Raw genomic sequence first — 19,180 nt, forward strand, 5'->3', positions numbered from 1 at the left:
ATATAACCAGGGTTTTTGCTACACAAATCTAGTCCAATCACATTTCAGGGGGGTAAAATTGCCTCCTGGAAATATTTGCATTCCAGGGGCTAAATATGTTATTTGGGGTCACTTCAACCCGCTGACATGAGAAACAACCCGCAGCAATAGTGTTAAAGTAGCCCAATTATGCGAGAAAACCACAGACTTTGACAACACTGCATATAACGGCCATCTGAGAACACAACATGTGCCATTTAATCAGATTTGTAATGTAAATCATTTATAAACTGATACCAACACAGAATACATCAATGTTTCTAAATATGCAAATTGTCGTTAATCGTGATTTCAAAATAAAAGTTTAAACCCTCGCTGTAGCAGTTCTATCGTAACAAAGTGGCCAAATAGTAAAAATTAAGTTGACATTTAAATTAAATGGCCAATATTAAACAAGGATTTGATCATGCTGTAAAGTGTAATAACTGTCAGACCGTTGGCGCCCTCTGCAGGCATTTGGTATAACACGTAATGTACATAAGTTAAAATTAAGTTTAAATTATGTGTATTATGTATTTTAACAGCGTTGTTCAATAAAACCACATTATTAGGTGTTTTGGGTTACTTTATTCGTACCAATTGCCTCTTCGCCTGGAGTTTGATTGACAGGTGATCTAACCAATCATAACACCAATGTTTATTTGTTGATATAAATTAACTAGTAAGAGGAGATGAGCGGTTCATGAGCCGCTTGATCTGAGGTACTACACTTGATCTGTCACAACACATTAAATAGACTCAAAATGGTATTTATTGTTTAAATTTCTTTAAAAATGTCAAAATTTGAGAGTTTGTTTCATATAATTGTTAGTGACAGCCCTATTTTACATTTCAAATAAATTCTGTTCTTTTAAACATTTTGTTTATCAAAGAATCCTGAAAAAAAAATTATCATAGTTTCCACAAAAATATGAAGCAGTACAACTGTTTTCAACCTTAATAATAATCATAAATGTTTCTTGAGCAGCAAATCATCATATTAGAATGATTTCTGAAGGATCATGTGACTCTGAAGACTGGAGTAATGATGCTGAAAATTCAGCTTTGATCACAGGAATAAATTACACTTTACTATATATTCACATAGAAATCTGTTATTTTAAGTTATAATAATATTGCTTCATGCTTCACAGTTTTGCTCACCTGAATATGTCCAACTATCAGAGATTCATTAGTGTGTTTTACATCAGTGAACGTCTGACAGCTGCATTTCCTCAACAGAGCAACAAAAACCACTGACATACAGTAAGTGTTCAGTAAGAGCTAAATGATGCTCTCATTTGGGCCTATGAGACACTTTTAAATTTTAATTTTGAGGTCCATAAACTAACAGCTCAACCTCAATAATGGTTTGTGTTTTTAAATGGAAATGTCTTGGAACTGATTCAAACAAACATTGACTCTTATTGGATTCAGACCTCCACTCAAAACAAACACAGAAACTCTGTCCATCAGTGCTGATCTATCATTTCAAAGACAATAAAGTTCACATAGCAACGCTCTGGCAATCATATTAAGAGATTTGTTATATTTGGATTGTTAATCATCGATTCAGATGTTTCACAGAGACAAAGATTTAAAGAACTGGATCAGCTTTACTGTGCTTGTCAGCAAGAAAATAAACTAGATTTTTACATAGTATGAATAAAATTTGAGTGGAATTTGTCATGTCAAACGCACTGCCACAATTTCAGCATGTTGTGGGTGGTTGCCAGGGTGTTGCTATGCTGTTGCTAGGGTGTTCAGGGTGGTTGCTATGTGGTTGCTTACTGTCTGAAAGGCAAAAGTGTAAAATAAACAACACAAAACAGTCACTCGAAAAATGCTCTCTTTTCTATGTTCACCCCCATAATGATGTCAGCAGCAGCTGGGATGTCGGTGGATTTGTAAACACACTTTCACAAGGTCATTTCTCTGATTCAGAGCATTAACTCTGACAAAATAAAGCTGTCAAGCTAGATTTAAAAAGCATTAAAGAAAGACTTGAGGGGTCACAGACACCCCTGGACACTTCTGACCATCTCAGACCAGACGCTGTTTCAGAGTATTCCAGTAACAAACAGAAGGAAAAAAGCAGGAGGGTGGAGAGCAGGTCTGACATCAGAGTAATGTGCAGCTCCCACTCTTTTAAGAGTCAGGCCGTGCCGTGTGTTCGCTATAAAGCACAGCGCACAGGAAAGCAGCACATCCGCAGCAGAAACACACATCTGGATTTGCTTTTTTTGAGGTACGTACAGCACTGATTCAATAACAAAAGCATGTGTAGCGCTGCTGTCTGCCAAACAATGTGTCATTTTAAATGAAATTTACTTGATGTGTGCACTGGATATCATAAATTCATGCTTTGATTTAGAACAATTTTGAAAGAAACTAATAAAGCATGTTTGCTCAAAGGAGTGTCCTAGAACAACATGTTCTGCTTCTACAGAATAGAAGAACAGAAAAAAGAAAAAGCCAGAGAAAAGGCAAAAGAAAGAGAAGTTTTGACATTTTTAATTCTGTTTTAGGCTTCATTACATATTTGTCAGACTTATAAGTCTAGTTAGAAATCAAAAAGTATATTATTGTCAGGTTTATCTGTATCATGGTATGAATGTCTAAAAAAAAGAAAAAAAGTGTTTCCCTATTCCCTCCCACAGGGTCTTTGACCCTATTCAATGCAAATTTCAATTGTTAGTTCATGCCTTCATTTGGAGGATGTTTTGTCTTGATCTTGGAGTATTCAAAGAAATGTTGCAAACGGCTCAGATTGATTCTGTACTCAGATCAGCCCGTAAAGTGTCCTTTCGACACTCAGCATTATGTATTTTTTTTGAGGTCAGGTATGCATCTTTTACTCTTTATTTCTGAGCATTTGATGTTTTGTATCAATTATCTTTAAATTGATTATGTAATTGGCATGATACATTTACCTGACTAATAATAAATTGTTACATTTGAATTTATTCTGACTTACTCTGAAATTATTAACTCTAGTAGATTATGTTGAATGCAAATCTGCGTTCAGGTCAGTAACAGACTAAAGTCCAGTGTTAGTGGAGAATAGCGCACACCAACTCAGATTTTAGAGCTCCAACTAACGCTTGGCATTAGTTCAAGTGTACTTGGATTGTGAAGGCTAATAAAGGGAATTTACGTTTAGGATGACCAATCTAAATAATAACTTTAGCTACGTGTACATGGGAAACCATGGCATGACCAAACCAAAGCTATCATCAGACAAAGTAATATTGGTCGGTTTATATCTGTAGTGGTGGTCGTGACCTCTGACTAGAGATAGTGTGGCTTTAGTCAAGTGTATACAGATCGATGGGGACTAAACAAAACACTTTTAGAAAAAGCAAGCATCAGAACCAGCGCCGGTCCTCCATATACGCAAAATATGCAAGTTGCGTAAGGCCTCTGAACCACCAGGGGACCCACTTGCTCTCAAAGATTATTTCTAGGGCTGTGCGATTAATAGAATTTGATTTTGGCTTCCAGCGATTATAAAAACACAATGACACATTCTTTTCTTTTCCTTTAAAGCGGTGTGCTGTCACTCTTTCTGGGTAACATCCAAATCAGTAAAACCATGTAAACATGACTGTCGTAATATAAGGTCTCCTGATGGACTCCTTGATACAAGAAAAAAAAAAAAGAAAGTTAAACGTGTATTGTGCTGCGAAAGAGACGGCGTTCCCCAGACAGCGTTCTGTGCGTGCAATCCATGACGGAGCAAAACACAGACAAATATAGGCTGATGTGAGCTTCAAGCGGAATGACTGATCGTTTCTCTAGATAAGACTCTTATTCCTCGTCTGGTATCGTTTAAAACCCTTTTAAGCTGCACTGAAACTGTAATTTTGACCTTCAACTGTTTGGAGGCCACTGAAGTCCACTATATGGAGAAAAATCCTGGAATGTTTTCATCAAAAACCTTCATTTCTTTTCAATTGAAGAAAGAAAGACATGAACATCTTGAATGACATGGGGGTGAGTAAATTATCAGGAAAAGTTTATTTAAAAGTGTTTAAAAAAGTGTTTAAAAAGGTTATTTAAAAGTTATGTTTTAAGTAAACATAAAAAAATAGTTGGGAAAGTAAACGATTTCTTGTCAGTATATTAGATCTGTGCATCTGATAAACCTGCTGTTGTCTGTCATTTAATGTTAATCAAAGACACAAAAGAAAAAGAGAATCATTCACTTCGTTTCACTGAATAACTTTAGTAACTTTAATAGAATCAATGGATATTTAAAGGGTTAGTTCACCCCAAAATGAAAATAATTACTCACCGTCATGTCGTTCCACACCCGTAAGACCTTCATTCATCTTCAGAACACAAACTAAGATATTTTTGATGAAATTCAAGAGGCGTCTGAACCACACATAGGCAGCAAAGTCATTGCACTTTTCAAGGCCCAGAAAGACATTGTTAAAATAGTCCACGTGGCTACAGTGGTTCAACCTTAATGTTATGAAGCGGCAAGAATATTTTTTGTGCGCAAAACATCAAAACAAAAACTAAATATTACGCATCTTCTAATACAGAATCTCCGATCAAAACACGGTTAAAGAAGAAGCAGAAACAAGCAATAGTATATTGTCCACGCAAATGTAAAATATTGCGATCATCAAACATTAAACAGCATGTAAATCAAAACTGCCATCCAGATTTTGCAATTTTCTCAGCTTTTTGTTTAAAATGTTGCCTTTTTATGAAACTTCATTCAAGTGTTGATGAAAAAAGATGCATGAAGCCAGAATAAAAGTTAAAGAATAAAAGTACAGTTAAAGGTATATTTCAAGTATAAAAAATGAATATCTAAATAGGAACACAGTAGTATATTTAAATTGTAAAAATAATATATATAAATAGTAAACTATAAATATGATGTTCACTTAATGAAAATTACAAGTAAACATGAAGTATAGAACTACTTAGTAGTTTACAGACAGTATACTTGTAAGTGTACTTTCATATACTAAAAATAATGTAATACTAGTATGCATAAGTTCACTTGTAGTACAGATGCAGTACAAATGAGAAATGTAGCTGTGAACTAGTTGTGCACTTAACGTTTACTACTGTTACACTTATAGTACGCTTAAAACTATACTTTTATATACTAAAATGAGGGCCAATTTAGTCCCAAGCAGTATTGAAATAGTACACTTACAAGTTTACTACTAGTACATTGATATCAGTATACTTACTACATAAAGTATGCCTCAAAATATACTTGAACATTACTTATGTATACATAACTTTAAGTATATTTATATCTTTTTCATTAGGGTATCATTAAACCTTGCAACACAATATTCTTATATTTTGATATAAATGAATTTGACGATCCACATGATTTGCTTTATCAATGCGTTTATTAGTTTGAGGAGTGTTTCAGAGAAGATATGAAGAAGAGATTAAAAGAAATTTGATTTCCAAATAACATTTTGTAAAAGATCAGAAAAAGTAAATGTAGTACAATCAAAGTAACTGGAGAGCAATATGACTCGGTCTCACATGTTCGTAACACAAACATATTTGTTTGACACCGAGCAGGACCCATCTGTCACGGTATCCACAGAAACAAGCCGGCAAGATCCAAGTGCAGAGGTTATTTAATGTGCAATCCAAAAATCATAAATCCAGAACATGTAGGGGTCAAAATCCACAAAGGCAATCAAACATGAAACAAGAAAACAAACAAAGAAACGAGTGACTTGAACTGAAACCTCCATAACAAAAGCAGAAACAAACAGGGTATAAATAGACAGACACTAATGAGAGAACACAAAACAGCTGGGTGCAATAACATGGAATAATGAGTCCAGGGAAGTGCATTATGGGTGATGAAGTTCATAAGTGGGGTGAGACACAGTCCGGGTTGGAGTGCCCTCTAGTGGCAAACAAGGGCACTCCCAGTAATGATCATGACATTACCTCCCCTCAAAGGAGCGGCTACCAGACGCTCCACCAGACATACAAAAAAAACAAAAACACAAAAACTCAGGAGGGAGGTGGAAAGGAGGAGGACCAGGGGGAGGGATGGTGGGCCAGGTCCAGAGTCTCCAACAGAAGGCCAGGGAGGAGCCGGGGGAACAGTCCATGGAGACTCTAGTGGGGTTGGGGTTCTGGCAAGTTTCCAAGGCAGTGCTGAAGGAACTGACCAAGCGGGTGTCAACAGGTCTGGAGTCCTGGCTGACTGCCAGGGCGGTGCTGGAGGAACTGACCATGCAGGTGCCAGCAGGTCTGGGGTCCTGGCTGACTGCCAGGGTGGTGCTGGGGGAACTGACCATGCGGGTGCCAGCATGTCTGGAGTCCTGGCTGACTGCCAGGGCGGCGCTGGAGGAACTGACCAGGCAGGCTCCAGCAGGTCTACAGTCCTGGCTGATTGCCAGGGTGGCGCTGGAGGAACTGACCAGGCGGGCGCCGGCAGGTCTGGAGTCCAGGCTGATTGCCAGGGTGGCGCTGGAGGAACAGACCAGGCGGATTTCAATGGTTCCAACGGCCTGGGCGGTAGCAGCAGGGCAGACCAAGGGTGCTCCATGGCCATATCAGGGAGAGCGGGCAGCTCGGTCACGGCCTCCGTGGCCGTATCGGGGAGAGCGGGCAGCTCTGTGACGGCCTCCGTGGCCGTATCAAGAAGAGCGGGCAGCTCGGTGACGGCCTCCGTGGCCGTATCAGGAAGAGCGGGCAGCTCGGTGACGGCCTCCGTGGCCGTATCAGGAAGAGCGGGCAGCTCTGTGACAGCAGCGGGCTCGGGCTGCTCTGGCGGCGGCGGCAGGGCAAGGCGCTTGGTTGGCGCCGGCAGGGCAAGGCGCTTGGTTGGCGCCGGCAGGGCAAGGCGCTTGGTTGGCGCCGGCAGGGCAAGGCGCTTGGTTGGCGCCGGCAGGGCAAGGTACTTGGGAAAACGAAGAACAACCTCTAGAGTGGTCTCCGGGCCTTGAAGGACGGAGGAAGCCCTTCTCCTCCCTTTCCTCCTCTTATGAGGGTGAGGTTGTGGCTCTGTGCCTACCTCATCTGTGGGCACAGAAATGGACCCACAGGCTGGAACAGACTCTGAAGCGAACTCCTCTAGAGCGGACTCACTGACTGGAGCGGACTCACTGACTGGAGCAGGCTCTGGAGTGGACTCACTGGCTGGAGCGGACTCACTGGCTGGAGCGGACTCACTGGCTGGAGCGGACTCTGGAGTGGACTCACTGGCTGGAGCGGGCTCTGGAATGGACTCGCGGGCTGGAGCGGACTCGCGGGCTGGAGCGGACTCGCGGGCTGGAGCGGACTCGCGGGCTGGAGCGGACTCGCGGGCTGGAGCGGACTCGCGGGCTGGAGCGGACTCGCGGGCTGGAGCGGACTCGCGGGCTGGAGCGGACTCGCGGGCTGGAGCTGACTCGCTGGCTGGAGCTGACTCGCGGGCTGGAGCTGACTCGCTGGCTGGAGCTGACTCGCGGGCTGGAGCTGACTCGCGGGCTGGAGCTGACTCGCGGGCTGGAGCTGACTCGCGGGCTGGAGCTGACTCGCTGGCTGGAGCTGACTCGCGGGCTGGAGCTGACTCGCGGGCTGGAGCTGACTCGCGGGCTGGAGCTGACTCGCGGGCTGGAGCTGACTCGCGGGCTGGAGCTGACTCGCTGGCTGGAGCTGACTCGCTGGCTGGAGCTGACTCGCTGGCTGGAGCTGACTCGCTGGCTGGAGCTGACTCGCTGGCTGGAGCTGACTCACTGGCTGGAGCTGACTCCGGGCCTTGAAGGATGGAAGAGGCCTTCCTCCTTCTCCTCCTCCCTTTACCGGAGTGAAGCTGAGGCTCAGTGTCCACCTCCTCTGAAGACTCTGGAGTGGACTCGCTGGCTGGAGCGGGCTCTGGAGAGGCCTCCGGGCCTTGAAGGATGAAGGAAGCCTTCTTCCTCCTCCTCCTCCTTTTACCGGATTGAAGCTGAGGCTCAGTGCTCACCTCCTTTGTGGCCTCTGGAACGGACTCACGAGCTGGAGCGGAATCTGGATCGAACTCACTGGTTGGAACGGGGTCCGGCTGACCCAGTGTGGCCCACCCACTCCGATGCTCGAGATAGTGGACGAACCCCCAAAAATCCAGGTCCTCCAGTCCATTCAACTCCCACAGAGGCAACGGGTCATCCAGGCAACCATTAAAAATCTCTTTCAGCGCCTCATCATTATACCGCAGCCCTCTTGAAAATGTCCAAAAAAACTGGGCAAAACACCCTATCTCTCTCCCCTCCTGTCGCAGAGCCAGCACCGCCCGAACAAGAGCCATCCGCTCCCTCACCGTGGCTGGAGGAGTGATCTGGATAACCATCCTGCTGGATCTAGTATTGATGGAGGTTTCTGTCACGGTATCCACAGAAACTAGCCGGCAAGATCCAAGTGCAGAGGTTATTTAATGTGCAATCCAAAAATCATAAATCCAGAACATGTAGGGGTCAAAATCCACAAAGGCAGTCAAACATGAAACAAGAAAACAAACAAAGAAACGAGTGACCTGAACTGAAACCTCCATAACAAAAGCAGAAACAAACAGGGTATAAATAGACAGACACTAATGAGAGAACACAAAACAGCTGGGTGCAATAACATGGAATAATGAGTCCAGGGAAGTGCATTATGGGTGATGAAGTTCATAAGTGGGGTGAGACACAGTCCGGGTTGGAGTGCCCTCTAGTGGCAAACAAGGGCTAGGCGTTTTAAGATGCTTTGGTGGACACACAGACTTATAGTGGTGTTAAAATCAAAATAAAATAGAATTTTCAAATTTAAGCAGTTTGCAAAATCCAAATTAGCCATTTCATGTTATCTTATAATATGACATTATTGTATTGAAAAGCATAATTGAAAGTAGGCCATTCAAAAAACAGACTGAATTCTCACAGCTTCAGTTGATCTCCAGACAGTTCTCAGCACCGTTGGCACTATTAGGCTCATTAGAGCACCAGTTGGTGTAGTCATACGCAGTTCCATCACTCCACAACCACTGTCCTTCCTGTGAAGGAGTGAAGAGAGTGAAGACAAATAGTGCACTGCTGTACTCAGACTTAAAGGGTTAGTTCACTCAAAAATGACATTTCGGTCATTAATTACTCACCCTCATGTCGTTCTACACCGTAAAACCTTCATTAACCTTCAGAACACAAATTAAGATTTTTTGATAAAACCCAATGGCTCAGTGAGGCCTCCATTGACAGCAAGATAATTAACACTTTCAATGCCCAGAAAGCTACTAAATACATATTTAACATATTAAACATATTTAAAACAGTCATGTGGCTACAGTGGTTCAACCTTAATGTTATGAAGCGACAAGAATACTTTTTGTGCAACAAATAAACAAAAAAAAAAAGACTTTATTCAACAATATCTAGTCGGCGACTAGCTTCATGAAGCTTTACACATCTTTTGTTTCGAATCAGTGGTTCAGAGCGTGAATCAAACTGCCAAAGTCACATGATCTCAGTAAACGAGGCTTCGTTACATCAACGTTTCCAAATTTCAATGGTTCACATGACTTTGGCAGTTTGATACATGCTCCGAATCACTGGTTCGAAACAAAAGACTAGTAAAGATTAGTCAGTGTTTTGAAATCGCCCATCAATAGATATTGTTGAATAAAGTAATTATTTTGTTTTTTTTGGAGTACAACAATTATTCTCGTCCCTTCATAACATTAATGTTGAACCGCTGTAGTCACATGAACTGTTTTAAATATGTCTTTAGTAGCTTTCTGGACACTTTAAGTGTTAATAATCTTGCTGTCAATGCAGACCTCAGATTTTATGAAAAATATCTTAATTTGTGTTCTGAAGATTAATGATGGTCTGACGGGTGTGGAACGGCATGAGGGTGAGTAATAAATGACAGAAATTTCATTTTTGGGTGAACTAACCCTTTAAGTAAGAAGCTGACTAAGTTCAGCTTTCAAACTATCTTCATTAGTCTCTTTAGGACACACAATTTAACTTACTTGTTCACCATCATGAGCACCAACCCAAGCCAGTGTGGAAGAAGGCACCAGACTCAGCAGGAAATCATTTTCCAGTTTACTATGTACAGATGCCAGATTCGCACCAAGACTTTGACAGTTTCTCTAAAGAAACAGGTTATTTTATCAATACAAAATGTTTTTAGCACAAAGCATAAGTGACATTTTAAAAAACATTTTAGTCATTTAGTCAAAGTCTGCTCTGATTATTTCTATTTAGATGTAGTTAAAGACAACTAATATAAAGTGTGACCGAATCACCTTGTTGTAACTCACACATTACCTCTGCTGTAATCCAGTTGACCGACTGAGAGAAGTACTTGTAGCACCGGACTCCAAAATTTGTCCATCCAGGGGGGCATTTTACGGCTAACTCAACTGCATCCAGTACATAAACATTAGGGTTCTTATATTCACAGCAATATTTTCAACATTATGCAAATATTAGTCAGTGTAATATTGTACACTGTAGATTTCTAAAATGGTTTTAACAAGGGTTTTTACAAATAAATGTGACCCTGGAGCACAAAACCAGTCATAAGTCACACACATATATTTGTATCAATAGCCAACAATACATTGTATGGGTCAAAATTATTGATTTTTCTTTTATACCAAAAATCATTAGGATATTAAGTAAAGATCATGTTGCATGAAGAAATCCTACCATAAATATATAAAAATGTATTTTTGTGAGTGGATATGCATTGCTAAGGACTTAATTTGGACAACTTTAAAGGTGATTTTCTCAATATTTTGATTCTTTTGCACCTTCAGATTCCAGATTTTTAAACATTTTCCTATCCTAACAAACCATACATCAATGGAATGCTTATTTATTCAGCTTTCAGATGATGTATAAATCTCAATATGACTGGTTTTGTGGTCCAGGGTCACAAATGTCCTACCTTCTGCATTCCCCATGGAGAAGATAATGAAAAGAAGCAGAAAATTTCTCAGCATTGTCATGATGAACCTGAAATTAAATAGCAGGAAAAGTTAAATGTCTGCACTCATATGCTGCACACTGTGGAAAGCACAAAAATACTTTATTTAAACATTTATTTAGAAGGTCTGTTAAAAAAACTCACCTTGGTTTTCAAATCGTTGCCTTCTGAATCTCGGAGTAAGATTGTGTGAAGTTCTTTTATACTTTTTTAATGTCACGCATGTATAGATTAGTAGGATAGGCACGAGGATGAAACAGGATGTGATTGTTTGATAGTTTGATCTCCTGAGATACGGACACAAATACATGCAGGAATTTCCTCCATACCCCACAGAGTGAAGATAGGTGGAAAACTTTTCCTCCTGTCCTTCCTTCATGTTTGTTCCTTCTCCCCCACGTCCTTCCCTTCACTCAGTTCACTTAGAATATAAAAATTAAGTTCTTTATCAATGCAAGTCAATCAACAGACATGTTTGGTATCATTTATATTTGCATCATGTAAATCAAGAATAAATTACTCAAGCGGGTGACTGTTATTATGGTTAACTCCTTACTTGGTGAACATTAACGTGTGTTTGTGAGCATCTGTTTAAAATGAACATTCTTAGTCAGCATATTAGAATGATTTCTGAAGGATCATGTGACACTGAAGACCGGAAAATTCACTACATATTCTACATACTCATAGAAAATAGCTATTTTAAATTGTAATATTATTTTACAATATTACTGTTTTTACATTATTTTGTTGTTTGACTTTCAAAAACATTAACAAATCTTACCAACCCCAAACTTTTGAACAGTAAACCCATCCTGGGATAAACATACATAAAACATAGAACAAACTTAAATAACTTAAACAGCTTATCTGATTCACACATCATTCTTATTTGCTTAGTCATGGTTTAACCGCAATTAGTAAGTCTGACTAAAAAGATTTCATCTTCTGACTACTGACTGATGAAGGGGAAAAAATCAGTGTTATTGCCAAAGTTTGTTCATTTCCTTCCCCTGCTATTTTTCTACCTAATGAGCAGCCGGACAGACAGTTTCCCCTGAATACACTGGAAATATTATGCAACTACACTTTCAGATGTCACTTCCAGGATTCACTCACATGTTCCAAACCTCTTTCCTATTTTATTCTATGGATCATAAAACACTGCTTTTCCACAATAAAAACAAGACATATGAGTTTATAATGGTATATAACAAATGGGCCTTTTCAAATGTGAGTGAAATTTCAAGTGAACTATTGCTTTACCAAACATTACCAGTCAAAAGTTGGGAATAATTAAGATTTTGTAATGTTTTTGAATAAAATATTATGCTCACCAAGGCTGCATTTATTTGATCAAAAAATAAAAAAATAATACAATTTAAAATATAACTATTTTTGGTTTAATATATTCTACATTACAAATATTTCTTAGTAATATTGAAAAAAGCATTTTTTTTTTTTGTGCAAACCATGATGCATTGTTTTTTTCTTCATAATTCTTTGATGAATAGGATATGGATGCTTTTTTCCACCACAGAATACATTTTTTTTTAAAGATAAATGTGACTTTTAATCTCACAATTCTGACTTTTTTCTCGCAATTTTGACTTTTTTCTCTCACAATTCTGATTTTTTTCTAACAAGAACGCATTTATATCTCACAATTCTTACTTTTCTCACAATAGCAAGTTTATATTTCACAATTCTGACTTTAATTCAGATATATAAACTTGCAATTGCAAGTTATAAAATCAATTTCTGACAATTCTGACCGTTTCCCTTGCAATTCTGTCTTCTTTTTTCAGAATTCATATAAACTTGCAATTGCAAGTTATAAAGTCCATTTCTGAGTGAAAAAATACTTTTTATCTCGCAATTCTGACTTTATAACACAATTGCAACTTTATGTCATGCAATTCTGAGAAATTCTGAAAATTCAGAACTGCAAGATGTAATCTCGAAATTATGAGAATTATAACTTTTTATTATTATTATTATTATTATTATTCATTGGTGGAAACAAGCTTCTATAATAAAAAGTTCAAAAGAACAGCATTTATTTGAAATAGAAACTTTTGTAACTTTATAAATGTCTTTACTATCACTTTTGATACATTTAATGCGTCCCTACTGAATAAAAGTATTACTTTCTGGAAATCTTCCTTTGAATTATAACGTATCACAGTTTCCACAAAAATATTGGTAATAATAATAAGAAAAAGTCAAACGGAAGTGCAATTAAATGCAAAAACTGACACTAAACATCTCTTCTCTTCACAGAAACATGGAGCAAGACATAAAAGCAACAACACTGTCTATCCTTTCTACAATTCCTACGACCGTCTCCTGGAACAACCTGACCAATGACACCCAGTGTCCGCATTGGGAAGTGTGGGACTGGTTGTACATCATGCAACCTGCTTACATGTTCATCATCTGCGTGCTGGGAATTCTCGGGAACGTCTTCGTCCTGCTGGTCTTCGGCCTGCATAAGAAAGCATGTACGGTGGCGGAAATCTACCTCGGAAACCTGGCGGCCGCCGACCTCCTGTTGGTTTTGTGTCTGCCGTTCTGGGCGATCAACATCGCCAATGGGTTTGAATGGCGCTTCGGGTCGGTCATGTGCCGTCTGGTCAATACGGGCATCAGAATGAACATGTTTTGTAGTATTTACTTGCTTGTTTTGGTCAGCACCGATCGTTACGTCGCACTGGTCCATGCCCTGTCACGCGGTAGAATGAGACGACCTCGATACGCCAAGCTCAACTGCATCGCCGTTTGGTGCTTTGGATTAATACTCAACATCCCAACACTTCATTTCCGGGATACTCAATTCATCCCAGAGCTGAACATCACAGCTTGCATTCTGGACTATCCTAGTCCCCATGTCGGGCTCGTTTGTGACATCCTTCTCATTTTGCTCGGCTTCATCATCCCAGTTTTGGTGATCTCCTACTGCACGCTGAAGATCATTCGAGCCCTGAGCGAGCAAGTCGTCGACCGCTTTAATGCGGAAAACACGGAAAGAAAAGCCACCATCCTGGTGCTGGTCGTGCTGTTGGTGTTTCTCTTGTGTTGGGTGCCGTTTCACCTCGTAACCCTCATGGATATCCTGATACGCTTCGGTGTCCTCGGTGGATGCAGCTTTCAATCCGGTCTCGACATCTCCAATCAGATATTCACATACCTGGCTTTGAGCAACAGCGTGCTGAACCCGATACTCTACGTGATCGTGGGCAAGAACTTCAGGAAGAAAGTCAAAGAGCTGATGAAGCAACTTACAGAGAGGAAAACAGATTCGACAAGCAGTTCTACGAGATCACAGCTCTCGTCGACCTTAAAGACCTTCACGACATATTAAGACCATTATGTAGGCTATACAGTGTTCATAGGTAATTATAATTTATAATGTTTGTTTAATATGTCAGTTTTTATGTATACTGTAATTTTTTTTTTTTAAATTGTAAATAAAACATATTATTGGAGTGTTTTACAAGAAAACACTATTTTAGTTTTTCTACTTCAAAATTTCACATTTAATTCAATGCCATTTCTTTGTAATTCTTTGTGAAATGTAGCAATTTTTGTGTGAAAATTGTTTAAGTAAATTGTACACCATTTTTTTTTTCCAGGTTACAAACGGTGTACATTTTTCATTTTATGTTTTGAGACTGTGGTGTTTTTGAAAGTATTTTTTTGTATGTTGATGCAATGCTGATGTTAAATATAATTAAGGTCTGAAATTAATGGAAGGATATTGCAATCAAACTCACAATTACACTCAAAACTCCAGATTGCATTGATGTTTGCAGGTCACTTTGCATATTAAGCATCTGCTGAATGAATAGTAGCATTTAAAATCTGTGTTATTATTACAAAATACTTAAAGGCTCACTGAAGTGCCTTGAAATGCGCAGCATGTTGATGTAATTTCAACTGAAACAGGAAGATAGGGCGGGACATATTGAACAGCTCCTCCCCTTTTTGTAAAATAGCCAATAGCGTTTAATTTATATCACAGCTCAGCCAGAGCTGTTGAACTCAGTAAAGCCTCAGTTTCCTCAATCTCGAACAGTTTCTCCTCCTGTGCAGAATTTTAACCCTTTAAGATCGGATGGAACGTCAGCGCTCCCATTTGCGTGTCTCTATTTAAGAGCCAATAAAAATTGAATCCATATAGGTAGCACAAAAATTATTTTTGCATACAAAACCAGAGACTTTAAACTTTCATATCAAGCCTGCGACATGCTTCTGTTGCTTTGTTTTCACCCTCTAATGAGACTGAGTAATATGTGTTTACAACAAAAACAGCACAGCCGCTAACTGAATACAAGTATGTATATTTCACGTGCTCATAAAAATGCAAAGATCATAAAATATGGATTAAATCATTATTTAAAGCAGATTCTCAAGATTAAAATGAATCCAAAATCAACATAATATATTGTGTTGATCACAAGATATTATTCACGAAATGATTTAACATACTTGGCTAAAAACATGTCTCTCATCTTTCAGGGATGCAGTGTGTATCCAATGTTCCCGGACCCATCCATGCTCATTTTTCAATGTGGAATAACACAAAATAGATATAATTTTAAAACTTAGAATCTCATCTTTTTAATGCATATAACCATTTTGAAACTCCTAACGAGTGCTGAGAAGTGGCTCTAAACCGGTGTTTACCGCCCGTTAGCTCCACCTGGCTGCGGAAAAAAATTAATAACAATTTGTTAAACTATGCTTTACGCTATCACCACGAAATCTGAACCAGATGCAGCTCACATGTAGGAGAGCATCACCAAAAAAGAATTTGTATCTGATCTTATTGCGTTCCTGAGTTATTCTGTGTCAAATTAAAAAAAAGAAAAATTATTTAAAAAAATTATATATATTTTTTGTCTTTTATCAGCTGTTTCTCAGCAAGAAAATGTCCAAATGTAATGTAATTTATGTATTTTTTTTAAATTTTAAAAAATCTATCAAATGATACCTACCTTTTGACACTCCTTGCTACAGTTTTGGAGTTATGAGTCTTTACTTTTGTGTGTGTCACTCAGAAAAAAACAAAAAAACAACAACAACTCTAAAAAGTCTTCCGGTCTTAAAGGGTTAAATGATTCCAATACGTTTAATGGTCTGCGCCGATTCGCGCATATGATCCGCTATGTGCCATTCACCATGTAGAAACTAGTAATTGTGTGAACAAATGATTGATTTCAGCTGCAGCATCAGCATCTATTTATAATGAAGGGGGCGGGACGCTTCAGATTCTAGAGAGCATTTGATTGGACAGAAAATCTGATGAGAAGCTAAAGTGCAGAGTGGTGTCCTCAAAATCATTGATCCATATTGGCAGTACATTTTAAATGCTTAAATGTGAATTGGGAGAACAGTATAGCTTATAGATCACAGTGATAACATTTTGATTCATACATTAGGACAATACAAAGGCACTACTGTGGTAATATGGCACTTTTTGTGTGTGTAATACATGTTAAATATCAGACAAATGCAGACAGATGACGGCGTCTGCAGACTGTCAGAGAAAGTCAAAGAGCTGATAAAGCGACTTTAGGCTGGAATACACTACATGACTTCTAAACACTAGGCATGCTCTTGCTGACTTTGTAAATGGTTACAAAGACAAACTGGGCATCATATACAAAATAACTAGTTGTTCTGAACATAAACTCATAGAAACATGAGTGGATAGACGCAGTCAGTTCGGACTCTACAGATCACAACAGTTAGAGGTGAGTGGTGTTTATTATCAGTCAAATATTGAGGCTAATTTGTTATGCATGTTCTGTTAATTTACTTGTATTTTTATTGGCAGAAAGAAAACGGAAGAGAGATGGAATTATAGTCTGAAGCTAAAAAAACAGGAGAGTCAGTGTCCATCAAACACTACTGTGATATCTGTAACTCCGACTGCCTGAAATCTGCAGAACGGCGCAGACTTTAAGCAACTATTATTGAATGTAGACTGCAAATCGGGGCAAAAATATGAGCAAAAGTTACGTAGTGTCCAGCCTTTAAGAGAACAGCTCTCATCAACTTTAAATATATTAAAGGGATAGTTAGACATAGAGACAGAAAATTGTGTCATCATTTACTCACCCTAAAATTGTTCCAAACCTGTATGCAGTTTTTATTCTGCTGAAAGCAAAAGATATATTGTATGTTGTAGCCATTGACTTCCATAGTATTTTTTCTCCATACTATGGAAGTCAATGGGGCCCATTAACTGTTGGGTTACCCATATTCTTCAAAATATCTTCTTTTTTGTTCAACAAAAGAAAGAAATTCATGCACAGGTTTGAAAGAACTTGAAGGTGAGTAAATGATGACAGAATTTTCATTTTTAGGGAGAACTGTCCCTTTAAGACCACACTGTAAAAAATGAGTGTGATTTTAACAGTAAAAGACTGTAAAAATGCTGCAGTGAAAAACTGTCAATTGGTTTACAGAAAGTTTCCTTACTATATACGGTGAATAACTGTAATAGATCTAACGGTACATTTAATGTAATTTTACGGTAAAATACCGTTGAATTCACAGTTTTTGGAAGTGTAAAATAACAATTCATTGTAAAATTTACAGTGAAAAAACGTGACATTCCCACAATTCCCTGCGTGACACTTCACATTTGATATTTTTCGTTGAAATAACTCTGTTTCTTCTTAGTTTTTCTCCTTTTTTTCTAATCAGTTATGTACATTAGGGTTTTATGTTACATCTAATGTTGTTAAATTAATGTTTATGGCATTTTTAAGATTTCATGCATGTTACGGTGATGGTGTTTAGTGTGTGTGTGAATTAAACCTTCTATATGTTAGTATTGTCCTTCTCAGCTTGTGATGAACTTTGATTCATCATGTGACTCTTATCACCACTGTGATTGGTGACTGTCAGTGTATTATAAAGGTACAAAACAGATATTAGTACTTCATTAGGTTGCGAAATTAACATTATATCAGTTAATGAAATACGTTATTATACCATAAATTTAACAGATGTTTTTTTTATGTTGCAACTGTATTTTTTACGGTAAAGTTCTGGCGTTTTTTTACCGTAAATTTTACTGAGATATTTTTTTACAGTGCATTATGTATACAATGTTCATAGGCACAAATTGTTTGTCAAATGTTTGTTAAATATGTCAGTTTTGATGTATGTGGTGTTACTCTTTTTAAAATGGTGATTTTTTCTGAAGTGAGAATCTGACGTGCTTTAAGTATCTGGAAAATTTAAAATATGTGGCAAAATGTATAAATGTAGATGCTAGTTTTTAAAGGCATTTTGTTATCCTTATGAAATATTGTGCTTCTTGTTCAAAAACATGGTACTATCATTGAAATTTTGTCTGTGCATTTCATGTAAAATATCAGACAGACTCTGGAGCAATGATGATGATGGCAGACTGTGTGTTTCCAGTGTTTGTTTCCAGGGTCAGAAAATGACTAGTTGGTCAAATTAAAGAATGTGTGACAGACTTTCCAGTAATGACTCCTCACCCGTTTCTCTTTGTGCTTCTATGAATAACACCCTCCTAAACAGTGTTTTTGCAGTGATACCTCAATGGCCAGACATGTTTTTGAGAAGCCTGTGGTCAGTAACAGCAGTGGGACCGTCATGATCGCGGGTGGGTGGCTGTGATCTGTCTGCGTTCCCTGAAAGCATTTGAATGCATGGAATTGATTTTTAGAGGAATTATTTTTATGTTTATGAAGGTGTATTTATTTTTTAAACATATAAAACATGTCAAATAACTTTAGTTAATTAAATACATTCTCATTCTGAATCATTCTAGCAGTTTCCCCCCATGAAAATCCACTTCAGTTTCGAATTAAACACTCGCCTCTGAAACTGTAAACAAAAGAAAGTCTCTTAAAAAATGAGCTGCACCAGTTACTCAACTTCAGTAGTTGTGCCTGACAGCTATAAACTTGTTAAACTACCATTTTAAATTAATTCAAGTTTCCTCAGAAAAAGCATCTGAATAGTCATGAAGAGTTTAATAGTTTTTAACTTTAAGAAATAAAACATCTGTTCTCGCGAGGCTCAATAAACAAGTTCACTTATATTCAGATTTCAGTTTTATATTGAGATCTTTCATCCAGATGCATGTATCACAGCACAGATATTATACGTTAGTTATTATAAACAATAGGCTTATTCAGAGGATTTATGAAATATAACCCAAAGCAAC

General features: G+C 38.5%; 2 protein-coding genes across 6 annotated transcripts; one reads left to right on the top strand and one right to left on the bottom strand.

Moving 5' to 3' along the window:
* The first annotated feature begins 2,217 nt into the window (after nucleotides 1–2,217).
* Nucleotides 2,218–18,457, top strand: bdkrb2 (bradykinin receptor B2). Of its 2 annotated transcripts, XM_067367742.1 has the most exons (3): nucleotides 2,218–2,266; nucleotides 13,246–14,357; nucleotides 14,598–18,457. In XM_067367742.1, exon 2 carries the CDS (start codon nucleotides 13,250–13,252, stop codon nucleotides 14,324–14,326), a length of 1,077 nt encoding a protein of 358 aa, XP_067223843.1. In that variant the 5' UTR covers nucleotides 2,218–2,266; nucleotides 13,246–13,249; the 3' UTR covers nucleotides 14,327–14,357; nucleotides 14,598–18,457. The 2 variants fall into 2 exon arrangements, with proteins under 2 accessions (XP_067223843.1, XP_067223842.1); XM_067367741.1 differs by having other exon boundaries at nucleotides 13,246–18,457.
* LOC137006729 (ladderlectin-like) lies at nucleotides 5,188–11,212 on the bottom strand. Of its 4 annotated transcripts, none has more exons than XM_067367739.1 (6): nucleotides 11,107–11,212; nucleotides 10,924–10,991; nucleotides 10,299–10,393; nucleotides 9,998–10,120; nucleotides 8,908–9,019; nucleotides 5,188–5,593 (listed from the first exon to the last, which is right to left on the bottom strand). In XM_067367739.1, the coding sequence occupies exons 2-5, from the start codon at nucleotides 10,982–10,984 to the stop codon at nucleotides 8,912–8,914; spliced, it is 387 nt and encodes a 128-aa protein (XP_067223840.1). In that variant the 5' UTR covers nucleotides 10,985–10,991; nucleotides 11,107–11,212; the 3' UTR covers nucleotides 5,188–5,593; nucleotides 8,908–8,911. The 4 variants fall into 4 exon arrangements, with proteins under 4 accessions (XP_067223840.1, XP_067223838.1, XP_067223841.1 ...); XM_067367740.1 differs by lacking the exon at nucleotides 5,188–5,593 and adding an exon at nucleotides 8,260–8,388; XM_067367738.1 differs by lacking the exon at nucleotides 5,188–5,593 and having other exon boundaries at nucleotides 8,348–9,019.
* Nucleotides 18,458–19,180: the final 723 nt, after the last annotated feature.

Source organism: Chanodichthys erythropterus, chromosome 18 (assembly GCF_024489055.1).
Source record: "Chanodichthys erythropterus isolate Z2021 chromosome 18, ASM2448905v1, whole genome shotgun sequence".
Lineage (NCBI taxonomy): Eukaryota > Metazoa > Chordata > Actinopteri > Cypriniformes > Xenocyprididae > Chanodichthys > Chanodichthys erythropterus.